Source organism: Apteryx rowi, unplaced genomic scaffold (assembly GCF_003343035.1).
Source record: "Apteryx rowi isolate R43461 unplaced genomic scaffold, aptRow1 scaffold_3, whole genome shotgun sequence".
NCBI classification, from domain to species: domain Eukaryota; kingdom Metazoa; phylum Chordata; class Aves; order Apterygiformes; family Apterygidae; genus Apteryx; species Apteryx rowi.
In genome coordinates this window covers 3,607,016-3,633,531 of record NW_020449418.1, presented here as the reverse complement: position 1 = coordinate 3,633,531, position 26,516 = coordinate 3,607,016, and the positions used below count along the sequence as shown (strand labels likewise).

Below are 26,516 nucleotides of genomic sequence, written 5' to 3'. Positions count from 1 at the left end.
GCCGTCGGGCCCCGTGGGGGCCCTCCGGACCGGGCAGCCTGGTGTCCTCGGCTCTCCACGGACCGTGGGCCGGAGACTCGTCCCCGCGCGGGGCTTGTAAGCGAAGGACTGCACTCAGCTGCCGGGAGGCGCCTTTCAGCTGTTTAAAGATTTTGTTGTTGTTGTTCGTTTGTTTTTAATCTGTGTGTGCATTGGTGCGAGGAGGTATGCCTGTACTTAAGTTTTCAACTCGAAGCGCTTCTGACTCTCCTCTCTCCCGGGAGAGTTACTGCTTGTATTGGGGTGGCGCCTTGGACCCCCGGACATGGACCATTTGGGCTGTGCGCCTCACCCTTGACAAGCAAACTACAGCTACCGTTCAGTTAAAGAGAAAGCCTGTGCACGGCCCTTTTCCAAACAGTTTTCAAGACTGAAATATATACCTGCTGTGGCATATCCCTGCAATCTTGCATGTTGCATAGCATGGTTTAATTTTTATGGCTGCTTTCCTACCACTATTTATGCATGTTCAAATGAAACTGGTAGGGTCCGCATAAAAGAGAGCATAACAACGTGTGAATCAGAGAATAAAGAGGATGAAGGTAACATCAGAAAGAAATAAAATAAAGGTTACTGGTGGAACCAAAATCGTTCCTGAACTTTGAAGATTAAAATGATTTAAGTCTTGATTTGAGGCTCTACAAGGCAGTGAAAAAGTTGTGAAGATTCAGAATATGTAGGATGGATGATGTGAGAAGCCATCTAGAAAAATTCTTTTTGGGGAAAAGAATGGTGTTCTAAGTCTGCTTGTATCATAGCTTTGAAGTGTTGCGTGGGTATGTAGATGGCAAAAGTTTGTGCCTGTATAGTAATATCCATGAAACAATGCTTGGGGTTTTTTTTCAGCTTTTTGTAGAGACTTTCAGATTGCTTTGGGAATAAAGTAGATTATTCCAATCCAGGCAATTTTAGGGTATGAGAGATAAACGGGAAAAATACTAGCAACCAAATTTTTTGCTGCTCTTTTAAYTTCCCTTTGAAAACTGGTGAATGGGAAAACAGCATTGTTTGGGCAGTGTTTTTATTTCTTTCTTTCATAAACCAGCATGGGTGAATGTAGTTGCTGTGGCCTGGAACTGGTAGCAGGACCAGAATAAGAATTCTGCATCTGTTGCTCCCCGAAAGCCGCCGATGCTGAGGCAGAGCTGACGGTTATTGTGAAAGGCTCCTTTGGAGCGGGAGGCAGGCTGGCTCCTGGGGGAAGTGTCTGTGTTCGCAGCCATAATGACTGGTCCCGTTCAGTTAGTGCGTTGTCTTAAACTTGCTTATTGCTTGGCCCATTAAATTCTGAAATTCTAAATTATTTCCAAACACAGTTGCTTTGGGTTTAGATCTGAATACAGTGCAGGTACTTCAGTGATTGTAACTGATGGTGATGACTGAGAATTGTATTTTGCCTGCAGAAAAGGGATCACAAACACCTGCAGTTTAAAAAAAAAAAAAAAAAAAGATGGACAAAGTACTGCAGGATGTGGCAGGGACTATTTCTTTTTCCAGAATAAAGAATATGTTGCTGTTGCTTAGATCTGATTTGTGATGGTCAAGGATCAATGCTTTTCTGCCTGTCCCTATCCTTAGCTTCATATTTTAGTAATGGAATAATTTTGCAAAGAGGGTTTAACCAGGGAAGTGCAGCATCTGGAAGGAGGGAGAATGGTTCTTTCCATAAAGATTAGTCAATGCCTTTAAGCTGTATTGTGTTTAAAATTTAATAAACTCAGTGTTGGATTTGCTGTCTGGCATGGCATTTTCACACTGTCAGTGAAACAGTTTTAATTTACTAAAGCAAGTAGGTGGCATTTTCTGTGGTATTCCCTGATTATGAGCTATCAAATAGAGTGGTGGGGAGGAGCGACTAAGATCAAACTTCTGTGAATGAATGGGCATCTTGTTCTCCCTGTCTCTTGTCTGGTAAATTTTATGCATGGAGTTATCTCCCACTGTTTGTCTAGCATGTACTACCAGAACATTGCAGAATATAAATGTGATCCTCAAAATACTTGTTTCTCGAATTATTCAGGTGTAGAGTTAGTGTAGGTTTTTTTTGTAGTAGAGGAAAAGCTTGCTTTAATGTTTTTAGTACTTTTTCTAGTCCTTTTAGGTTTTGGGGTTTTTTTTTTTTTGCATTTCTCTGGTAGCTAGTAGTGTGCTCACGTTCTAGAACATGGACTATTTATACACTTGAAGAAATAAGAGAAGAAGTGGCAGGTTTAGAAATACAGAAAATGGTGGTAGAATAGTGACTTGGTCTTGCAAACAAAATATATTCTAAATCATTTTTTTCATTCCTAGCTTAAGCAATAATAATGCTAGGAAGGCAGCAAAACATGTTAGGATATATTTCTGAACAAATCTTATTGTGAAGAATGAAGAACAACTATTGTGATTAAATATTGGTGGCATTATTTTAACAGCATTTTCCTTCTGATGGAGAAAAGCTAGGGGGAACAACACAAAGATTAAAGATCAATTCTAGTCCTTTTGTAAGCAAACATCAAAAACTTCGGGTGGCTGGTGTCTTTCTGATAGATGTCTTGTTGAGTAGAGTAGAGCAGAGCAAAGCTGTTGTATATTCTTCCAGAACAGCTTTGATAGCTGGAAGGGGTTGCTTAATGCTGAAATATGCATGCTGGAAGTTGGATCAGTTTTGCTGCTATGCAGAACCAAAGTGTTGGGATACAATCACTCCATATGTTGCATATTACTTGGCCTGACAAACCTCAGATGACTACTAAATTTAACTAAAGAGTTGAAACTTGACATGCTTCTAGATTAGTTTGCTGCCTGGCTCTCTAAATTAAATGTGTAGGTTTGCATATGTCCGTTTAGGCAGTGAATTAACTGCAATGACGATCACTTCCCCCTCCTCCCCTTTAGGTTGTCAGTATGGTGCAAATAAAAAGCAGTAGTAAACATTTCAGTGAAAAAGTCTAACCTATGCATGGTAGATAGGGAGGGAAGATGAAGACTTATGTAGTGTCTCATAACTTCATATTGACACTGGTAAGCATATTAATGTTTAGACTTTTTTCTTGTAGTTGTGTAGTAGAAACAAAATAATTAACTGAGACTTTCTTGAATGTGAAGTAGGTGAACAGTCTGGTGTAACTTTTACAGTCTGTGACTGCTCTACTTAGAACTTGTAAATTGAATTCTTATGCTGTCTGTGTGGATTGTGTTATGAAACTAAGTATATTCTGACCCCAGTAGGACATGTGCTTGTTGTTCTGGGGCTTCTTTCTTGTATGTAATATTGATACAAATGCATCTTTTCATGTAGTTTTATACTGTTGCAGAAAGACTACTTTACTGCAGAATTCTCCCACTGATTATGCTTTGGTCTAGATAAATATCTCGTATGATGTGGGGAGAAAAATCTGTTCTGCTGAACTGATAATTAGGTGAGGGACAGAGTCTTACGATGCAAGTTGCTGCTCTTGAAATGAAAGTTTGAAATGGAAAAAAAAATCAGGTGTATTATAATTGATCTAAATATTTTGTGAAATCTTATTTTTAAAAACTGTATAAGAATAGAGATAACTTTGTTTAAATATCTCACTTCTCCATTAGGTAATTATTCAAGGGTTTCGAAGCTACAGAGACCAAACCATTGTGGATCCGTTCAGCCCAAAGCACAATGTCATTGGTAAGTTCTGATACTTCTAACACCAGCTAGTGTTACACTGTTACATTTAACCTAGAATCCTTTATGGTTTTTTTAATATTCTTCCTACCTTTCAATACTGTATTTATATTCTCTACACCTGAAACTTCTTTAAAGTTGTCTGTAACTTGTTGCAAGATACATTCCATTTACAGCAAAGTAATGCTAGCATTCAATTTTATTATGACAACAGTGTGCCTGTGTCTTAGTAATTGAGTGTTGTGAACTTCTTCATATGTGTAGACCTCTGCATTAGCCAAGTCACCTTAAAGGCTATCCTTGCAGGAACAAGGGCAGAGAGCTTTTGTTTGGGGTAGGGTTGTTTTTTTTTGTTTTGTTCGTTTTTTGTGTGTGTGTGTGATCATTTTTGATAAGTAAGCACATTGGTTACCTAAGCTGGTGCAGAGAAAACCAGTAATGATCCTTCTTCTTCCCAATTTGGAGGAATTAATTTCTAGAGTGCGGGGTCTTAAGTATAATACAAGTTTTAAAGTGTAGTTTTATATCTACCTAGTTAACAGAATGTTGTTCCCTACCATTCTCATGCCTCTTCCTCTTTTCGCTCATGGATGTGTACTCTCACCTTATCATTTTCACTGAATTTAGTGACTGCGCAGCAATTTGAGACTGCTGACCCAAATAAAACAATCAATTTTAGTCAAAAAAGATTGATAGTTGTGGTTTACTCTGAGAATGGAAATATTGTGCATACTACTTGAACAGCATGTCCCAATATGTTATGTTACTTTAATGGAAGCTAAAACTTCCTCCAGAAATAAATGTTTATAAAGGATGAGGGGGAGTGGAATCTTGTTTTACCATTGTTTGCCTTAAGGCAATTTCATAAGAAATTTACAGCATGATTTTAATAATGATGCCTTCATTACTCCTATGATATTTTAGGAAACAATGGGATGTGGAGCAGGGTAAATAACTTGACAACATGCATGAGTGTCAGTTGTGGAAGAGAAATTGGGTTATTGGCAAAGCAGGTTCTGTTGCATTCATATACAGAGAGTGTTGGGGATGAAGAGTCTGTGCTGGGAGGCAGTAGGGACAGTAATTCTTAATGCAAAGAGCAGGTAGCAGGAAGGAATGAAAAACCTAGGATGCTTGTTGGTCTTAGAAGGCAAGCAGTTTTAAAGTTAAAACAAAAGGTGCTGATCTTGAAGACAAGACAGTGCTTTGCTAAAACATCAGAATGAACACTGCAGTTAAGGTATGTTAGTGCAGTGCAATTTTTGAAATGTAAAACGATACTTTCAGGTTTTTTTAAACAAAAAATTGCTGAATTATTACAGAGTTTATACAGTGCACAATCAGTCTGAATGTACAGGCATGTAATTTCCTTTGGTTAAATATAAAAGATTGATACTGGGACCATAGGAATTGTTTTTATGGTCTAGTGTTTCCCTACTAAGAAATGAGTATTCAAAATAGAATGATGGAAGTAAGTTAGATTGCTTTAACCATTATTCTGACTGTGGAATATTGCTGTAGTTTGTAAATTGCTGTAATGTGTTTGACTGGGGAAGGGATTATTCTGTCTTGTTCACAGGCAGTGACTAAGTGATCCATCTGCTAAGCTTGTCTTCTTTCCTTGAGGTTTTATTTTGTCTAGCTGTGTTACATTTGGGTTCTGCTCTTGCATATATTTATATACTGTAATGTATATTGCAGTGTTAATTTATTTCAACTTGTGGTTTTATGCTTTGTATTGCTTTTAATTTTCAGTGGGCAGAAATGGGTCTGGAAAGAGTAACTTTTTCTATGGTGAGTATGGGCTTTACTTACTAGCATTGGGATGCTGGTAATATAGTTGTTTGTTTTTTCCTGCCACAAGTTTGTTTATCAACATTTCTTCCTTAACTGGGAATGTCAGGTAGGTCATTAGTTGTCAGTGATGAAGGAAAAAGGGCTAAATGCACCCGTTGAATATTCACCTGTTTTTTTCCTCAATATTCAGCTTCTCTTATTAAGAACCTTCTAAGATTTTTTTCTTTTTTCAAATGGCAAAGAGTATTTACAAAAGGAAGCTGATTCTAGAAGTCACCAAACTTGCAAGCAGATCACAGCATTTGCAGTTACTTTAAACATTCTTCTTGCTGGCTAAATTCTAAGCCAGTTCCCTCCAAGCATGGCATAGCTTGTTTAGATACAACCTTTTAACAGTATGATTATGGTGGGTTTTGGGGGGTGAGAGCTTCAGCAGAGGAGCAAAGAGGCTAGTCAAAGATGTTAGTAGCCCCTTTGTGATGGTAGTATGCATGAATTTCCAGCTGTTAGTAAAGTATTTTAGTGTCATTTTTGATCTAGCTGTGTGCTGAGCTGGATTTTATAGAAGAAATTTTGCTAGCTCATGAACCCTTGCATATGCGGAATTACTAATGCTTAGAAGTGAACGAGTAGGACAGCAACAATGAGAACTCTTTAAAGAAAAGCCTGTTTTGAGCTACAGAAACAGCTGAATAGCCTTCATAAAGGAAAGAACAAATCTTGTTTTTCTTGCCATTTTATTACAGCAATTCAGTTTGTCCTCAGCGATGAGTTCAGTCATCTTCGCCCAGAGCAGCGACTGGCTTTGTTGCATGTAAGTGAAGGTGTATAACAACAAGACAAAAGAATAAGTTAGAGCTTTTGATTGTTACTACAGCATTGTCAGATTATTGGAATGTGGATATTCTAAGCCAGTTATTTTGGAAACATCCTTAAACATTTTTTTTTCTCCCATTTTCCTTTGACAAAAGTTGTTACAAAGTAATACATTATGCTATTATGGGTAGTTAATGCATGCCTGTGGATGTCTATCCAAGATTTTCAGAAATAAAAATATTTACTGAATCTTACATAGATCTTGAATCTCAAATCTTTGGAAGGAAATGGAAAGTATGATTGTCAGGGAAAAGGGGAGATAAATAATTCCAAAATCCTTCTGAAGAGGGAAATCTCTAACCAAAATGTTCTCCTTTCTTAGGAAGGTACAGGTCCTCGTGTTATTTCGGCTTTCGTGGAAATTATTTTTGACAATTCGGACAACAGGTTACCAGTAAGTTGAATACACTACTTCAGAAACAGATAGTAATTCTGGGCTCTAAAGCTTAGTATTAAAAACGTCTTCAGTACRGTAGCTTTGCTTTTGAGCCAGATCTGGTAGAAAGTGCTGTAAGCGTTCTGGATTAGTTATACATAGCTATTGCAAGCAGCTCAATTTATTGGGGTTTGTTTGTTTTCTTTTCTTAAGATTGATAAAGAGGAAGTTTCACTTCGCAGAGTCATTGGAGCCAAAAAAGACCAATATTTCCTAGACAAGAAAATGGTGACGTAGGTACTTCTTTTCCTTACCCAAATGAGCTGAGTGATATTACTGTAAAATACTCTAGTCATACAAAATACTTTTCTCTAGCCTGAAACAAATTAATTCTCATGAGTTTCATTGCTAGCAATAATTTAGGTGTATAATGCACAGTACCAGTAGTTTGACAGCAGTCCTTGCATAATAGACAGCAGACTTTGAATTTATGGATTAATCCATTCATTAACATGCTGTTTAGTTGCTTATATAATATTTTTTCAGGGCTTTTTTTAAATACACGAGTTATCAAAATTTAAGTTGTTTCATATCCTTCTTTGTGATATCTTTACCTGTATTTGCATTTTGTGCTGCGAAGTGCTTCTTTCTTAATTTCTTTCCAAAGTTATATTGTTTTCATTCTTTGTCTTATTTCATTTTAGAATTCTCTATTAACGAAATAAGAAACTTCTTTGAATGTTGTATGCATTGCATACGGTGATCATAGTATTTGATATATAATTGTGACACTTTACTGTATTTTTGCAGCTGTCACTTGCTGTAAGTTTGTTTTCTTAATGCATTCAAAATACTACTTTCAGGAAAAATGATGTAATGAATCTTCTTGAAAGTGCTGGATTTTCTCGCAGTAATCCCTACTATATTGTCAAACAAGGAAAGGTAAGATTCTTTTTCACAAAGCAAAAGAAATCACTATCAAAAGTATTCTGTTTCTTGAAAGACAGGTTTTAGTTCTATTGCAAAAGTAAAAAACCCTAAAATCTACTTTAAACTTTTAGTTTCAAACTAGTTTTTGTAGATGCTCCTTTTGTAAATGTTACTGTTACAGTAGTATATGTAGTGAATAATGGGTTAATAATGGGTTAAATGTTGATATTTGTAAAAGGTTTTTCCAGGATAATCTTTGCAATTACATGCTTTTGTATTTATTTAAATATAAAAAGCCTTACTTGTTTTGCTTCTTTCAGTGCAAATTCCTAGATTTACAAGTCTTTAAGATGAGACATGAGAGTAATTGTAGAGAATTATAACAAAGGCTAAGAATAGTGTGGAGAAAGAATGAGAGCATCTGGATCTGGAGGCACCAAAAGGAACACACAATAGGGAAAGGGCTCTCAGCATGGCCTGTATCAATGGCACCCAGATTAGCAGGTCTTCAAGACCCCAGCCCTTTCAAAAGACACCCAGATCTGGAAACAAAGAACAGTGATGACTTCTAATGACTCACAGGGGTGGGACAGGATGAAAACACTGATAACTGTTGGCTCCCAAAGGTTCTAGAAAGGCATATTTAAAAAGAGGAATGCAGGATGCCTGAGGAGGACTTGGTAGCAGCAATGCTGACCCAGAAATACGGTCTTTCAAATGTTTATCAACATAAATAAATGTTCCTTTAGAGCTGAAAGTTTGTATCAGTTGCAAACAGTTCTCTACTTCTAGAAGGATGCAGCCACTGAAATTCTGTCGAAGGAGAGTGAATTTGACCTCAGCTGTAATTGTATGACTTCTTTAGCGTTATATTAATGGGTACATAATGGTATGGTGTTAATAGAGATTTTTCAGCTAGGTGATTTTAGCAGCAGAACTTAAAAGCCCAGGCATGAGTTTCTCTGCACGTAAGTTTGAGCTGATGGAGTTTCTTCAGTCTACAAAATACTGGCGTCTTGAGTTTCAGCAGTAACTGGTAGCATTTGAAAACCAACAAAAGTGAATTGGAAGCAGAATACTAGCTGTCCTAAAGTTATTGTCTCATAAGGAGAACAGTATGGTATAAACTAGAAATCTGAGTCTTCCTACCAAAACCTCAGGCAAGCAAGCACAGAGGAAAAAGTACAGTCTCTGATCTGTTGTGATAATCTATATATCCAGAGCAGGATACTGAAATTGTAGATCTTGAATTTTCAGATCAACCAGATGGCCACAGCTCCTGACTCTCAGAGACTGAAGTTATTAAGAGAAGTAGCTGGTACCAGAGTGTATGATGAACGTAAAGAAGAGAGTATTTCACTAATGAAGGAAACAGGTAAAAATAGTTTAAAGAGTGAACGTTTTATGCCACAGTAGTTCTTTAAAGGTTTATGCCTTTTTCAGTAAAATTAATTGCTTGGTTTTTATTTGTGATATGTTAAATAAAGCAGAGTATGTTATATTTCCTCCTTGAATTTAAATATCTGAAAAGGTTTAATAAATGACTTGATATGTCCTTTTAGTAATAGAGCAACCTTTTTAGTTAGGTTAAAATGGTAGCTGGTATGCTCTTCTAAGCATGTGGGTGAGATTATCATCAGCTGGCACTGATCCAAAAAAATCCAAGCTGTTTACTGTTACTTAAACACTAAAGTTTATGTAGTGTCTGTAATTACGTTTGTGAACCAAGAAAATGCATATTTGTGTCTTGTGTAACTAGTACTAGCAGTTCTGCTATTCATACTAGGATGGCTTTTTCGGGAAATTCTGGACATCCATTCTTCTTTGTATGTTAATAATTGTTGATCAATAGTTAACGGCTTAGATTAAGAAGCTTTAGAGCTATAGGAATATATTATAATGTTTAACAGCAGTTCTATCTCATCTTTTCTAAAGAGGGCAAGCGGGAGAAGATCAATGAGTTGTTGAAATACATTGAAGAGCGACTGCATACTCTAGAAGAGGAGAAAGAAGAGCTAGCTCAGTACCAGAAATGGGATAAAATGAGGAGAGCCTTAGAATACACAATTTATAATCAGGAGCTTAATGAAACTCGGGCTAAGCTTGATGAGGTGAAGTATCTTGTCTCCCTACAAAATATAACATGAACTCTCAATCTGCTTTATGCAGACATCTCCTTACCTTCCTTGGTAGAATCTTGTCAACGTCCTTAGCTAACATAACACATTACTTTTGTCCTTTTGAAAGTAAAGTTTACTAAATTAAACTCTTGCTAATTATACTATATTTCCCTGCAGCTTTCTGCCAAACGAGAGACAAGTGGAGAGAAATCCAGACAGCTGAGAGATGCACAGCAAGATGCCAGAGATAAAATGGAGGTAAAAATATTTAACAAGGACTCTTTCAAGAGGTTCTTTTCTTTCTTCTTTTTTTTTTTAATGGAATACACATAATTTAATTGACTGTAGTAGTCCTGTTCTTTGAATTGCTTCATTTTTTTTGTGTGTGTGTGTGAACACTTGATCTAAGTCTGAATTCAGACACAGATCCTGGAGTTAATTAACTTGAAATGAGAAGAGTTCCTACATTTTGAGCTTAAGCAGTTAACTTTGAAAACATGTTAAATTCTAATCTGTGCCTTCATTCTGTTTGGAAAATGGGAAGAATTTTTCAGACTTCTTAGTTTCTTGATTGCATAGTAATGCTCTGTTGCAAGTTATTTTCATAGATACTGAACATTGATGCATTGGACTTGACTATGGTATACATACAGTGTTTAAGATACTACGTGCTTAACATTTGTGTAGGAAATAGAACGGCAGGTTCGAGAACTGAAGACTAAGATTTCTGCAATGAAAGAAGAGAAAGAACAACTTAGTGCTGAAAGACAGGAGCAGATTAAACAGAGGACTAAGTTAGAGCTTAAGGCTAAGGACCTACAGGATGAATTAGCTGGCAACAGTGAACAAAGAGTAAGTAACAAAGGTGAAGTATAAAGTGTGATAGATTCAAGGTAGTGTGCTTGTATTATAAGTTTTCTTTTTAGACAAGAAGAATCCTTTAACAAGAAGGATTCTTTATCTCATCGCATGTTGCAAAATCAAGCACCTACAGTCATCCTGATCTCTTCTTTACTTTGTTATATGATAAAGGAAGTGTTGGGAAGGAGGTTTTTCTTTAAGGTTCTTAATTTGGACTTGGTTGTTCGACCTGTGCTGACCTTCCTTACTTACATTGTTTGGCTACACCTTTTCAAGAATGTTTTTGTCATCCTTCTTTGCTGCCCTTATTGTGACTGAATCCACTGCTGTCATATGTTCAAGCAGGAGAGTATGAGATAAGCAATAGTGTTTTGCATTCTTACACATTTCTAAAGAGTATTTTAATTGTATTTGTTTAATAATATTATAGTTTCTGATATTGGCTAACTTTAAATATTATTCTGCTTCGTTTTCAGAAAAGACTGTTAAAGGAGAGGCAAAAGCTTCTTGAGAAAATTGAGGAGAAGCAGAAAGAATTAGCAGAAACAGAGCCCAAATTCAACAGTGTAAAAGAAAAAGAAGAGAGAGGAATTGCCAGGTCTGTGTTATTTTTACAATGAGGAGTCAAATAATTTTAGGAGGTAGAGATACTATCAGAACAGTGATGTACAGTCAGAATTATACTTGCTGCCTGAGAATTGGGTGGCTATATAGACGCACAGGTGGCCTACTGAGATGCCTCTTTTAGTGTTAAGGAGTTGGGGGGGGGGGGATCAATATTCAGGTTACTGTTTAAATGTGACCGGGTAGTATTTTTGCTTGTTGCGGAAAAGGTGGTAAGTGAGAAAACTGTTTCTCAAGAATATCGTTACAAAAGCTGAAAGACTGACATGCCACTAAGGCTAACAAACAGCAAGAAGAGATATTGAAGACTTGGAAAATAAGCCTACCTGATCTGAGGGGAGGGAGAGAAAATTCTTCTTAAGCTTAACCAAAAAAACTAGGGATTAGTCTTTTCTTGTGATTGTGTAGTTTATAACAGATGATCCTTTTCTTTTTTGTTACTGGTTGATGCTTAAATTTTAGAGCCTAGCTTGACACTTTCTGACAATTCTTTTGGTGATTTTTAATGCTTGCTCTAGGTAAATTCAGAACTTCTTTATGATGTGTCCTATGTCTTCCCCTGCTCAAACTAGACTTGCCCAGGCTACACAGGAAAGAACAGACCTTTATGCAAAACAGGGTCGAGGAAGCCAGTTTACTTCCAAAGAAGAAAGGGATAAGTGGATAAAGAAAGAACTGAAGTCTCTAGATCAAGCCATCAATGACAAGAAGCGACAGATTGCAGCTATACACAAGGATTTAGAGGATACAGAGGCCAATAAGGAGAAGAATTTGGAACAATACAGTGTAAGTTTTCAGATTATTTTTTGAGGGAAGGACTAAAGGCAGTTTGTCCAAAATAGGTTTTTGAGTAAGACCTTAGCACCTATTTAAAATGAAGACAAGAGACTCTCTTGTTGGGGGTCTTTTAAAAGTGTATTATTGAAAACATAGGTACATTAAAACTGCTTTAGAACTGCCTCAGATTTTTCTTTGTTTTCGTTATGGTTCTTCTTTCCCCAAAGCGTCTGGCCTGAATTGTCAAGAAGAGAGACAGAGCTGCCTTGCTCCCGTCGTAACCATTCCATACAGATAACATTTGTTATGTTTTATAGCAGTGAACACTGGATGTTTTTCCTCTGGGGAATAAAGGAGATAAGAACAATGTCTTTTAAATTCTGCTAGGAGCACCGCACCTTTGCACCACAATTACCTCTGGCTAGGAATAGGGTCCCAATCAGCATTAGCAGATGCATCTGAGTCATCTTCAGTGGTAATATCTGCATCATTTCTAGAGCTTAATTCCTGTGCTCTTAGGAACAGCTCTTACACTGCAAATGTAGCAATACAATCTGAAAACATCATTCCTGTTGGGAGCTACATAAGTGAAAATCCTTTGCTCTCATGTCAAGAGAGCATCGAGTGCCAATGATGCTACCCTGCATGTGCTGATGTTCTTAGCCCCTGCTGTGTAATACATCTGAAATCAAGAATCTGCTTGACAAAATCTAGTAATGTAGCTGTAAGAAGAAGAAAGCGTTCTGTTAAAATACACTATTTGGCTGAAATAATGATTCTCCGAGTTGACGAATGAAAGAACTGGCATTTATCCCTGGTTGTTTGCTTGTATTGGTATTGTATTGCTCTGTCTCAATTTTTCTATAGAATGGAAGATGATGTTAAATTTGGAGAGGCCTTGATTCCTTTATCTTGGCTTGCTTTTTCCCTTGATGAATGTTGGTTTATGATAAGACTGAAAGAGCTGTATAGCTTTTTATTGTTGTTTGAAGGGGAGATTGCCCAGGAAAAGTTGATGCAGAGCTTGCAAAGTTACTGTTGAAAAAACTTAACTGTTTTGAGAGCACATCTAGTTCTCTCGTACACAGGTAACTATGAAAATATAATCTGTGTGCTAGCCCAAAGCTGCTTAAAGAAATGAAGGGTGCTAAGAGTGAGGGGAAGATGACTGTGCGTTGGCTGGTGCTTAAAAGCACAATTAAGACAGCAGTTGTGGTAAAATGTATATACTACTGAAGAGCAAGCTAAAATGACAGCAAAAGTGACAGCAATATGGTGTGGTACTTAAGACTAGTATGTATGTTCTTATAAGATGTTATTTCACAGCATAATTGCACTTGGTAGTTATGCATATGATAGTTCTTTTGATTTTCTTACTCTGACTTATGGTGAGCTATTTCATTGTAACACCTAGAAGCACAGGGGTTTTTTGTTTTTTTTTTTGTTTTTATTCAGCTCTGTGCCTGCCTTGCAGTCTTACCACTCTGCTTTGCTACTGCTGACTTATAAAGAACTACTCATCCTTAGTGCTTTTGCAGTTTATGTTGCAAATTGGTGGAAAACTGTGGGCATTGCTTCTGAATTTTAAACAGTAATTATAATACTGAATAAAAAGATTTTGAACATAGCTGTAGTTTCATAGTGCTGTTTTCTTTGTATTAGAAACTGGACCAGGATCTTAATGAAGTGAAGGCTCGTGTTGAAGAACTGGACAGGAAATACTATGAAGTGAAAAATAAAAAGGATGAACTACAGAGCGAAAGAAAGTTAGTAATTCATTGAAATATATCTGAATCTCACTTAAATATGAAGGACCCCAACTGTGTAGTTGTTAACATGGCATGTAGGTATGTTTTTAAATATAGCCATGTATGAACTTCTGCACTTAGCTTCCCATTAGATTATCAGTCTTTGAAGAAAAAGCTATCTTCAGACTTAATTCACATTTAACATATTTTATTTATTCTTGTTTTGCAGTTACCTATGGAGAGAAGAGAATGCAGAACAACAGGCTCTTGCTGCAAAGCGAGAAGACCTAGAAAAGAAACAGCAGCTTCTTAGAGCAGCAACAGGAAAGGTAAGAAACCTTGTATCTTTCAGAATTCCTTGTAGAAGCTTTTCTTCCTATTTTTAAAGGGTAAAATCAGTTTTATCTGAAAGATATGACAATTACTTCATTTGGTTATAGTCTTAGCGTCATAGTATGAATTGGGTCTTATTGTCATAGTACAAATTGGCAAATTACTTCTGAGCTGTATTTTTCAAATATTTATAGCTCTAGGGGTATTTTGAAGTGAATTTTGTTAGTAGGGTTAAGGTAACTGAAGTGTGAGGAGAGCAGGTAGAAATAAAATACTTCTACAACTTCTTTTGACTTTCTTCTTGCTTAAAAAAAATTAACAGACCTTAAAGTGCAGACTCTTAAGTAGTTAAAGTTATATTCCTTAGAGAAAGTCATAGTTTACTCAGCAGGAACTTAGAAAGAATGAAGGCCAACTTTTTTTATAAAGTTGAAGATGAAATGGATTTTTTTTCCTTTTGATCTTGTAGCTGCAATGGAATAACATGAGTTATTTTTTTAACAGGCCATTTTAAATGGTATAGACAGCATAAACAAAGTTCTGGAGCACTTCCGTCGAAAAGGCATAAACCAGCATGTTCTAAATGGCTATCATGGCATTGTGATGAATAACTTTGAGTGTGAACCAGCTTTCTACACTTGTGTTGAAGTTACTGCAGGGAACAGGTAATTAGATACTTTCAATGTTACTTGTTAAAGCATTTGCAGTAGCCCGTACATTACAATTTAATTGCTAGTGCGGGTTCCTGTTGAGAGTTTTATTCTCTTAATTTTGAGCTCTTTTGTCAAACTAAGTTCATTCTGTATATCATCATCAAATTTTCACAATTTTAAGAAGGAGCCAGGAACTCTACCTGTTTAAAAACCAATCCTTAATCTTGTCTCAAAAAAAAAAAAAAAGCCTCCTGGTATTTGCCAGGAGGTTTGATAAAGCTGATTCCTATTGAATAAAGCAGGCAGCATGTTCAAGGGTAAAGAATCCTACAGTAGGCAACTGTGATATGAATCAATAGGAGTCTTTACTTGCCCCACTAGAAGATGTCATGTGTGACAGTAGGCTCCAGACTGTCAAGAACTGCCATTTAAAAGCTGTCTGAGAAATGGTGAGTAGTTAATGAGTCTCTCAGTGTGTAATACATGTCCTAGAAGAAATGCCTGTTAGGTGGTCCACTACTTCCTGCACCATCTGACATTTCAAATTAATTTAAGTAGCCTTAAGCAGGGCATGGTGCAGTCATGGAGATGATAGCAGCACAGACAATCATTATCCGGGAAGGAAAACTGATCTCTTTGCCATTCCCAGGTTTTCATTCCTTTCAGTATTTCTGTTCTAAACTCATGACTGAATCGTGGTTGGTATTGGTATTGTTGCCTTTGTATTAAAAGTTGAAGTTTTTCTCAGACTCCTTTGGTATTTGGCTCATCCGTCCCTGTTTTGTAATCACTGGCTGTACTGTAAACACTCAGATTGTGGTTTTGCATTTTGGTGACAGTGGTACTTGCAGAGCTCTCCAGCCCTCTCCTTCCTGTCCCTTGTACTGTGCTGGTGCAGATTTTTGTGTGCCTCTAATGCAGGAAATTGAGGGACTGGTCTGATGTGGGGGTTGGGGGGGGATTGGATGTTGCCGTAAGGGCAGAATGAGGACCGAGGTGACGTGATCTGTGCAAACTCGTACAGAAATGCTGATGGAACTACAATATGAAGTGCTGTCTCTCTTCTGAAACATGTTTCTGTGTGAACAAAGCTTTTTTAAGCACTTCACAGTTCTTTCAAAATCCTATTGTGGTTTGGAAAATGCAGTAGTAAACTGCGGTTGAAATTGTGGAGGACAGATCACATATTTGAGTTGACTCTGAGACTTACTATCAGTCATCGGAAGGGAGATTTCTGTGGTCTCCATTTCTGTTGCTTGTACACAGAGGCTTTTATTTTTGCCATGTGTGATGCCATATTTAGAAACAAACTCTGTAAACAGAGGAGGCTGAATAGTGTGTATGGAGAACAGAGGTTTTACACTGGACCAAAGCAAGCTATGCAAGTGCTGAACAAAGACTACATTTAGGGAGCTTATTCTGTGACCAGATGGTACAATGTAAAATTTTTGGCTCATTTCATTTGAATGAAAGCGAATAAAATGTTTTTCCATATATGTGCAGTTGATGAGTGAAACATTTTATAGCAATTAAGAAATGGGTGGATATTAATTTGTAAAACGTGTTTCCACTTGGTTTTTCAAAGGTTCAGCAGTGCTTACAACTGAAGAGAAAATGCGACACAGCTTTGTACCAATGTTCGCTCTAATAGTACCTGCATGCTTAATGTTCCCTATATCAAAATATTGATGTTTTAGCACAGTAAAGTCTTGCTTGTTTCTTGGGCTTGTTAATTAGGTTGTTTTATCACATTGTGGATTCTGATGAGGTCAGTACAAAGATCTTAATGGAATTTAACAAAATGAACCTTCCGGGAGAAGTCACCTTTCTGCCTCTCAACAAGCTGGATGTCAGAGATACTGCTTATCCTGAGACTAATGTGAGTTAGAGATCACTTTGAACCATTCTGTACTCCCTCCCTAAATACAAAGCCTCATGTTCTCTGCACTGCTTATTGCCTCCCACTTTCTTTGGTGTCGAATGTGTGTAATTAAATACTATTTCTAATATATCTCTTCCCAATGTTAAAAGCTCTTATATGGAAAATATTTACTTTCCTGCTAGGTTTTGCTCCTTCAAAGTTAAACTTTGCATCTTCCAAGTGGTACATAGATGGTACTAAAAGCAAGCAGAACTTTCTTGTAACCTGACCATCAATAATTATATGAATTACCAAATTGTAACTTCTTTAAGCTGAAAGGCTGCCAGGGACAGGTGAAGAAGATAGGGTCCATGACTGTGATATGATACTTTCTCAAAAGTTATTTGAAGTCAGTGGTATTTTTGAAATAAACCTTTCGGGTACAACAATTTAAAAAGTATCTCTGAAATATATTTCAAGAAGGTATCTGCTCTTATTTGAAATTGAGGTAGTGAATTAATTTTATGAATATAATGGCTGTCTACAATAATCATGGTAGAATAAATTCTTTAAAAGTTGATTTTTAGATAAAAATAGTAATATAAACAGGAAATAACCACATTTTTCTGGTATACTTATTTTGGGAGAGCCTTATTAGTGAAACTATTAATTTTTGTATACTGTTCTTCACATTAAGAAAAAAAGTACAGAGAAGAAAATATTTTTGCGGCCAATTTATTACAGTTTTTAAACTTGCTTCAGTAGCAATTTAATACTCAGATGAGATTCTTTGCAAACTCCTAGTTGACCTAAATGAGTTTAGTTCAGCCTTGATCTTTAAAGCTTAAATTGCAGAAGCTTCCACCTGATTTCTATACAGTTTTGTGTGTTTATCTGGAGAATGTTTGTTTAGTGTTTCCTTTTATCTAATTGACAAGCAGCTGTTTATTTCCAAAGCAGTCATTCAGAATACCCAATAACTTGGGTTCAGAGTTTGACATCCTGTGTAGGAATTATGATATACACAGTTCTGGAAGTCTTCATCCTAAAAGCTTATTGTTTGTGAAGCCAAACGTTAGTCTTCAGTGAATGAGATGCGAATCTCTTTAACTGAAACTTGGAGAATAGAAGTTCTTGTTTAAGCTTGAAGGTATATTGTATTTCTACTCTTGATGGATTTTTGGGGGGCGAGGCTCTCTTCCATTCTGTGCATGAACTAGTTGCAAGGCACTTGCCATATTTGTGTCAATGTATTGTTCTCACTAAAATCACTGTCTTGTCAGGATGCTATTCCTATGATCAGCAAACTGAGATACAATCCAAGATTTGACAAAGCCTTCAAACATGTTTTTGGAAAGACACTAATTTGTCGTAGCATGGAGGTATCCACCCAGCTGGCCAGAGCTTTCACTATGGATTGTATTACCCTGGAAGGTAAATTTTGCAATTTCATAAATTATTTAGTGGGGAAAATGGGATTGCTGGAGTGAGAGAGGCTCATCAAGCATGGTCTTTTAGTGTTATCAAAAGAAGATTGTTTAAAATAATATACTTGACTGAGGTAACCAAGTGCAAACTGTTACAAGTGCGGTGCTAAAATACAGAATTTCTAAGTCACTGAATTTCTTTATGATCTAAAAAGTTAGAAGCTGTGTGTCTCCGTCCTGAGAACTGGAAAGCAGATTAGGTTTTTATTCATGTTTTATCCAATTTAGCTGAAGCCTGGGGTATTCATGGTGTATTCTACCAGCTTAAAACAGTATTTAGGGTGCAAATGTGCAGTCTTAATTACTGAGGAGTGCAAGCTGAATACCTGTGCATACCAGCCTCATACTTGCACATTATGTTCTCTGAATTTATCTGTATCTCTTGATGATTGATTGTTCTTGGAGAGCAGTCTCCCTGCAGGTTCACTGTGTTTGCTGTTTGTCTCTTAGAGAAGACAATCTGAAAATTTTCCTAAAGGAAATTTCCTGAGGAGGAAATTATTAGAAGTATCTGTGGCTTGTGGAGTATGTTGCTTCTGTAGAATTGCTCAGCTTCTCTTGCTTTTCTCCTTCACAGTAGATGAAAAATGCTTTGTTTTTCTTTAACTGGTTAGTGCTAAGCATTTTTGTGTTTTCCTTCTTCATATAAACAGATTTTTTCCTGCAAACTSTATAGTTTCAGAAGTTAATAAAAACAAGTTGAACTAGCTAATGCTGAAAGAAGATGGTAGCAGTCTTGAGCAATGAAATGTACCTTAAAATGGAATACCAAAATAAACATTTCGCTAATAACTACTTCACACAGTGTTTTGTAATTACAAACATAGATGTGATTCCTGACACTGATAAAGCATTTTTGTAGGTTGGTTGAAATGTTATGGTTATTCTGTGAACTGTAGTGTAGAAACTACTCTAAACGTTATGGAGTGTGTATGCTGTGTGGTTTATCCGGTCATTTTCTTATGTTACTAGGTGATCAAGTGAGCCATCGTGGTGCTTTGACGGGTGGTTATTATGACACAAGAAAGTCTCGTCTTGAATTGCAAAAAGATGTTAGAAAGGCAGAAGAAGAACTTGGTGAACTTGAAGCAAAACTCAATGAAAACTTACGCAGAAACATTGAAAATATCCTTTTGTTGTTCTTGAAGGGTTATGATGACAGCTTTCATTTTGCAGTAATGGACAAAAACAATAGACTAACATTTTTCTTAATATTACATATCAGCTGTGGCATTTGTTTTGACTGTTGCTTGTGCAACCCTGTTCTGCATAATACTGTAGCAATTATAGTAACAAAGGAGTTGGTGGTAAAACAGAAACGAACAAAAATTCTCCATATGAAAATTGCTGCATAACTAGTACAATAAATTCTAAAACTTGTTTATGTGCCAGAATTGCATTCATTTTTTATTTAATTTTTAGTTCAATACGAATAGTTAAGAAATAGTTCCTATGTTGTTGCACGTACTTTCTGGTCCAGGGAAATTTTGACTAACAAATAGTAACTGTACCAGCGGGTGTGTCTAATGGAGTAATGGGTGAAATCTTAACTGTTCTTACTACAATCAAGTTTTCACCTTGTTGCGCTAGAGTTTTGCTGTTGCTGCAGTCTGACAGTGAGCTGCAGAATGTAACGCAAACAGACCTTAGTCACGCTGAAAGCAAAATTTCTGTCTCTTCCTGATAACTTCCTATTCCGTCACTGATTCTGTTTTCCCAAAGCATTTTAGTACTTAGTGAATATATTTTATCATGACCTCTGTGCTGGGAAATTATTTAATTCTTAGGGCAGTTAAGTTGATTTAATGTTAGAAGATGCATTGTAATACGAGTACTGTATGATGCTGGCAGTTCAACATAAGTTAAAACTGAGAATCCTGTGTAAGCTCCACGTCATGGCTCAAGCCACTATACCAAAATTAGAGTGAAAAAATCATTCTCTTGCCTTAGACTTGTGTAAGGGTTAACTGCTGCTTTTTTTTTTTTAATTTAGGCATATGCTCTTCTATATTTTGTAAGATCTTAGTTTTCCTTACAAGTCCAAATGTATCTTTACATCCTTCTGACTGCCATGCTGTAAAAATAGTAAAATGAAACCTCCCTGCTTTGTTCTTGGTGTTGGTAAGGGTGCTCAGGTTATTTCTCTTGACGCTTTTTCATTTACTCCTGTACAACTGATTGTTTTGTCTATGAAATTCTGGTATGGGGCCTTATAGGGAGGGAATAAAAATTGGAATTTCCAGTAGATATAAATGTCTTACAGCATGTAGAGAATTTTCCTTAGCCCAGAGTATGAATTAATAATGAGATTGACCAGCTAATGAACCAAATGCAGCAAATTGAGACACAACAGAGAAAGTTCAAAGCCTCTCGAGACAGTATTTTGTCAGAGATGAAAATGCTGAAGGAGAAGAGGCAGCAATCTGAAAAGACTTTTATGCCTAAGGTATGATTAGAGGATGATGAAAGCTGTTGTTGGTTTTATATTATTGTTTCATTAACATTCATGATAAACTTGCATTCTTCTCTTGTTAACATCATAATATGAAAAGATTACTATCAATGTGTACTGTCAAGCAAGTATATAGGAGGGACAACTAAAAGAGGGAAGTCTCCCACTTAAAAAACAAGCATTTTGTTTTTCCCCTTGGCTTTTGTTCAAAATTTGTTTTTTCCATTTAGGAGGTAACATGCAAGCTGATAGATGTTTCTAAAGATAACATTAATAATTAAATATTTGATGAAGATCCAGATAGTTGCCCAAGTGGTATCTTTGTGGGTTGGGCTTTTTTTAGTAAAGATGCTACGCTGAATGCATTTATGTAAGTAGAAAAGTAAAATTCGTATAAATCTGGAGACAGCTCTGAGGAATGATTCTGTTTAATCTGTTCCGTAGCAACGCAGCTTGCAGAGTTTGGAGGCAAGTTTACATGCTATGGAATCAACTAGAGAATCATTAAAAGCAGAACTGGGGACAGACTTGTTGTCTCAGCTCAGTCTTGAAGATCAGAAACGCGTGGATGCTCTTAATGATGAAATTCGACAACTACAGCAAGTAAGAGGAACTCAATGTCATGTACTAAGCGTGGTAGCTTTCTTTCAGTGTCTTAAAATCTTGTCCCCTCATATGAAAAGTCACTAATGATAAATGTGTTTTGTAATTAAACAAGTGTTTGACTGGTAGTAGGCAGGAGTGTATGGAATTCTCTCAGCTGCAAAGTATAATTGTGTAAAGTATTCTCTTAAAAGCTCTTGATTTTAAGAATTGGATTCAAATGCTAGTAGAGCTTAACAAAACTACAAACTTATATGGTTGATTTTTCTGACACTAGGCAGCTGCAGAAATATTTACTATTTTTATCTGTTAAAATTAGAATAACAGTCCTAAGAGTTGTATGATATTTCCATACACTGAATTCTGTGAAGAGAGATGTTTTCCTTGCTTTAGTTTTTTTAACAAGGAAGAAGTTAGTTGTTTGGGAGTCACTTGAGGCAATTAATATGCTTTTTTTATTTTTTCAGGAAAATAGACAGCTTTTGAATGAGAGAATTAAACTGGAAGGCATCATCACAAGAGTAGAAACATATCTCAATGAGAATTTGAGAAAACGTTTAGACCAAGTGGAACAAGTAAGGGTTTTATCTTAAAGGCATTTTTTGCAGTCTGTTCTTGACTTATTTCTAGGGCTTTGGCATATTACTGTTTTGATAAATATGCATTTGCTACTGTGTATGTTGCAACTTAAAATACTTAAATAATCTGATGCTTTTGCTTCTCTTTATCGAAGCTGAGTTATGTGTTTCTCTTGGATTTCAGCACAGTATTTTAAGAATGTGAGATTATGACCAAAAACATACCGTCTATACAGAAGTCTATTGTATTTGTAGAGTTCCGTATTCAATTAGAGCTACAATAATGACTGATTTCTGTAAAGACTTAACTATAAAACTTTAGAAACACATTTTAACAGTCATGTGTGCACATCAAGAGTAGTGGAAGATAACTTGGTAGCCTGGTTTATTCTTCCGTTCCCTCCCATGCTGAAGTTTGGCATTCATTTTGTCCCATAGGAACTGAATGAGCTACGAGAAACAGAAGGTGGCACAGTTCTTACTGCCACAACATCAGAACTTGAGGCTATCAACAAACGGGTGAAAGATACACTGGCACGATCAGATGGTTGGTAATACCGCTTTTTCCAACAAAACTGCCTGTTGTTTTGAAAGTTCACGCCTACTGTGTTTTGGTTTAAAAATGGAGCATAATATGAAAAGCAGTCATCTAATGCGAGTAATATACAGTAGTTATATGCTATGTAACAGATTCTTGGAACTTTGTACAAGTCAAACAAATGAAAGTTGTCCATGATTGCACGTGCATGATTATCCCAGTAAGTATGTATATGTGATAACAGAATTCTGGCTTCAGGACATAGTACTTCTGGAAACAACTTTCATACGGGCATGGTCTTGTATAATTGTTCTTGAATTTTGCCTAAACTATCTAATACTAAGTTGCTGTCAAAGAGGAAACAGCATCTGTATGGATCACCTATATATTTTTTTTCTATTTTATCTCTCTAGACTTTAACATGACCTTAGCTTGTTTCTTTGATCTTTAGCCATATACTTATGGAGAAGGTGAAAAAGGGGTATTCCAGCTTTTTATCTTAATGTTAACTTTCTAATCACTCTGTGTATTTACAAAAATATATACATATATATGTATGTATGTGTATATATATATCTCCAGAGAGAAATAATGTTTTAAGATAGTTGACTGGATAACTGTTGATTTTATGCAGACATACAGACTTACCACTTTGGGGTTTGTGCTCTCTTTCTTCTCAATATCTCAGATCTGGATAATTCTATTGACAAAACAGAAGCAGGAATTAAAGAGCTTCAAAAAAGCATGGAACGCTGGAAGAACATGGAAAAAGAACATATGGATGCCATTAACCATGACACAAAAGAACTTGAAAAAATGACTAACAGGCAAGGCATGCTCCTCAAGAAGAAAGAAGAATGCATGAAGAAAATCAGAGAGTTGGGTTCACTTCCACAAGAGGCCTTTGAAAAATACCAGACTTTAAGTTTAAAGCAGGTAATAAAAGTGTGCTTTGTATCAGGCTATAACAAAGCTGGTGATCTGAAGTAGTATTACAGGATCACACTCATCTTGAGTGTCAAATGTGGCTAAATTGAAACTCACCTTATGTTAATATTTTTCCCTATGCAGCTATTCCGCAAACTGGAGCAGTGTAATACAGAACTGAAGAAATACAGTCATGTTAATAAAAAAGCTTTAGATCAGTTTGTGAACTTCTCAGAACAGAAGGAAAAACTGATAAAAAGACAAGAAGAGCTGGACAGGGGCTACAAGTCCATCATGGAGCTAATGAATGTACTTGAGCTCAGGAAATATGAAGCTATTCAGCTGACTTTCAAACAGGTAACATTGGCAACAGTTATGAAGAGACTGTGGAGCTGAAATAAAATTGTCCCGTTATATAGCAGCTACATGGGGGGGGGAAAAAAAGAGAAGTAGAGCTATTACATAATAACAGAAGGCCATATCTTGTAACTGAGTGTTTTTTCTTTGAATAATGAAAAAGCAATAGGTTAGCCTTTTAAATAAGTACTAGCCTTGGTTGTGTTACCATTCTGGCTTTTGTGTGAACTTTTAGAATACTTCCTTTCTGTTGAATTTCTTTAGGAAAATACTTAATACACCACAGTAAGACCCTTTGCTAACAATAGCAATGGCTTTCACTTAATTCAGAGAATGGACTTATCTTGTACTGTAAAAAAAGTTCGTTCAAATGGTTTTAGAGCAGTTTTTATGTGTCAGGTATGTTTCCAGCTTCTACTTGTACTTGAGCATGAATGCAGATCTCTGACTTGAAGAAAATACATAGCCCAATTATGTGAAAACAGTAGTTGTTTCTACTTTATTTCATTATGTAGAAATAACCTGAATTGTTCTTGGCTGTCTTTTTTTCTAAGGTGTCAAAAAACTTCAGTGAAGTGTTCCAGAAATTAGTTCCTGGTGGGAAAGCCACATTAGTGATGAAGAAAGGAGATGTGGAAGGCAATCAGTCCCAGGATGAAGGTGAAGGCAGCACTGAGAGCGAAAGGGGATCTGGATCACAGAGCAGTGTTCCGTCTGTAGACCAGTTCACTGGAGTTGGCATAAGGGTAAAGAGAAATATTTGTGTTTCAGTACTCTCAATAGTCTTTTAGATTAAAATAAATACAGTTCAAATGGTAAAAAGTCAACATTTAATGGATCCTTTTTATTCGGTACAATAGCAAATGATGTTGTGGTTTAATATTTTAGAATCATCTTACTGTTAGCATTTTCTTAGGTATCGTTCACAGGAAAACAGGGTGAAATGAGAGAAATGCAGCAGCTTTCTGGTGGGCAGAAATCCTTAGTGGCCTTAGCCCTGATATTTGCTATCCAGAAGTGTGATCCAGCTCCGTTTTACCTGTTTGATGAAATCGACCAAGCCCTGGATGCTCAGCACAGAAAGGCTGTTTCAGGTAACTGCCTAGTTCAATTAATTTTTAAACATACAATAGTGTGGGTGAAGGTGATGGTCTGTCTTCTAATGCCTGCTGATGATTCAGTAAGGCTTTCATCGTAGAGGCACCTGTTTTAAATAAATATCCCATGTGTGTGTTAGAAGTTAACTCTGTACCTTTTGAAGGTTTCTGTGAACTCAGTTTTGGGTAGAAGCTCTATCTTAATATACAGTGTTTAAAGGTCTCCTTAATAAGTTTAAGTGTAGGGGAAATATTGCTGGTTTTGAAATGTAGTGGTTTGGTTAAGAACCAACTTCTACTGCATTAAGTTGGAAAAGTGCTTAGTCTATTTTCCATCATAAAAGCATAGTGCACTGATTTGTCAAGAGGTTGGATTTGTCAGAGTTAATATTGGAACCAAGACCTAAAACCTAATGAAAACTAGGCATGGATCAATTCTTGATTTGTTTTTTATTAGTAAGCAAAACTTTTTTAACAAGGAATAGCAAAATACTTTGTCTGTCTTGCATTAAGATTTGTCCTATTCTATTGAAAGGCTGACATTAATAAGGAATTCTTATGTTCTTTTCTTTTAAGATATGATTATGGAACTAGCTGAACATGCTCAGTTTATTACAACAACTTTTAGGCCTGAACTGCTTGAGTCAGCTGACAAGTTCTATGGTGTAAAGTTCAGAAACAAGGTAAATAATTTTTACTTCTGGTATTTACTGAAAACTTTAAGCTGTGAATTTGAGATGGGACTTTCCATTTCCTAAGAGTTGCAAAGAGAGCCCTGGCTTATTTTAGTGGTGGATCTCTGGTTATTTCGTAGTCAGATGTAGAAGTTCTCTCTCCTTCCTGAAGAAGAATTAAAGGATTTACATCTGTCCCTTGTCATTTGCTTTAAATGGAAACCAGATGTTTGTTATAGACCTGTTGAGTCTTGATGGGAGCCTTTGGGAATAATGCTGTTCTGTTCTGTGGGAGATATTTCTAATCGCTGCGTACTTCTTGTTCCACCAGGTTAGTCATATTGATGTGATCACAGCAGAAATGGCCAAAGACTTTGTAGAAGATGACACCACTCATGGTTAAACGAAAGTGTACTGACAGCTTGTTTGGAAGATGTGTATAGTGTGATGTTTATGCCAGGGAACTGTAAATTTAAAATACAAAATACTTAGTCCTTGTTTAAAATAGTTTTTGAACATACATTTTAACCAAAACCCCAGAAGGTTTAGTTTCAAAGGAGCTTGAGTACTCATTTTGTCTCTGTTGCTGTATTTTATAAAATAATTGTTAATGTTACCTTTATACAGTACCTGTAGTTTGAAAGTTTTATTCCCCTCCCTCAAATCTTTTGTAAAGTGTCCTATTGCTGTTTTAAAGCTTTTCAGAAAGTGCTAGCTATTCCTTCCTAATTATAATTTTATCATTTATATTGCCTCACATGTTTTTTTAATAGCTTCAATTAAAATGATTGGTTTTATCGCTGTAATTTGTATATGTTAAGTTTTTGGTTTATGTTGTCTGTCTTTAGGGGGATTTCACTGAGATGGAGTAAATGTATTGATCATATTGGAGCTGCTAATTTCAGAAGTATGAGACAAAATTATTGGTTCAAGCCGTACTTCTCTTTTTTCCTTTTTGCCCATAGTCAATGGCTGTCAGACTTTGTTTGGACAGGGTTTAGATTCATCAGCCAAATGCCAGCAGAAAATTAGCTCATATCTGTACCTACACAAATTTATAGTATCCTGGTTATTGAATTGAAAAAATTGTTTAAGTATCAGAAGACACTGAGAAGTCTCAAAAACCCCTAGATTTGTATCAAGACAACTTTCTTTTCCCTGACAC

General features: G+C 36.3%; 1 protein-coding gene across 1 annotated transcript in view; it reads left to right on the top strand.

Annotated features, from left to right (window-relative positions):
• The window catches only part of SMC3 (structural maintenance of chromosomes 3), a 26,555-nt gene extending 398 nt beyond the window's left edge, over window positions 1–26,157 (top strand). Inside the window, exons 2-29 of the mRNA XM_026069781.1 lie at window positions 3,610–3,685; window positions 5,438–5,476; window positions 6,226–6,293; window positions 6,678–6,749; window positions 6,945–7,024; window positions 7,595–7,673; window positions 8,919–9,036; window positions 9,597–9,772; window positions 9,959–10,039; window positions 10,469–10,633; window positions 11,119–11,240; window positions 11,839–12,052; window positions 13,706–13,809; window positions 14,021–14,120; window positions 14,629–14,789; window positions 16,515–16,656; window positions 17,922–18,072; window positions 19,098–19,250; window positions 20,420–20,571; window positions 21,022–21,180; window positions 21,648–21,755; window positions 22,197–22,305; window positions 22,985–23,232; window positions 23,368–23,580; window positions 24,135–24,326; window positions 24,497–24,674; window positions 25,254–25,360; window positions 25,683–26,157. Of these exons, the coding sequence (XP_025925566.1) occupies window positions 3,610–3,685; window positions 5,438–5,476; window positions 6,226–6,293; window positions 6,678–6,749; window positions 6,945–7,024; window positions 7,595–7,673; window positions 8,919–9,036; window positions 9,597–9,772; window positions 9,959–10,039; window positions 10,469–10,633; window positions 11,119–11,240; window positions 11,839–12,052; window positions 13,706–13,809; window positions 14,021–14,120; window positions 14,629–14,789; window positions 16,515–16,656; window positions 17,922–18,072; window positions 19,098–19,250; window positions 20,420–20,571; window positions 21,022–21,180; window positions 21,648–21,755; window positions 22,197–22,305; window positions 22,985–23,232; window positions 23,368–23,580; window positions 24,135–24,326; window positions 24,497–24,674; window positions 25,254–25,360; window positions 25,683–25,754 (3,639 nt within the window). The 3' untranslated portion in view covers window positions 25,755–26,157. The remainder of the gene's footprint in view (window positions 1–3,609; window positions 3,686–5,437; window positions 5,477–6,225; window positions 6,294–6,677; window positions 6,750–6,944; window positions 7,025–7,594; window positions 7,674–8,918; window positions 9,037–9,596; window positions 9,773–9,958; window positions 10,040–10,468; window positions 10,634–11,118; window positions 11,241–11,838; window positions 12,053–13,705; window positions 13,810–14,020; window positions 14,121–14,628; window positions 14,790–16,514; window positions 16,657–17,921; window positions 18,073–19,097; window positions 19,251–20,419; window positions 20,572–21,021; window positions 21,181–21,647; window positions 21,756–22,196; window positions 22,306–22,984; window positions 23,233–23,367; window positions 23,581–24,134; window positions 24,327–24,496; window positions 24,675–25,253; window positions 25,361–25,682) is intronic.
• Window positions 26,158–26,516: the final 359 nt, after the last annotated feature.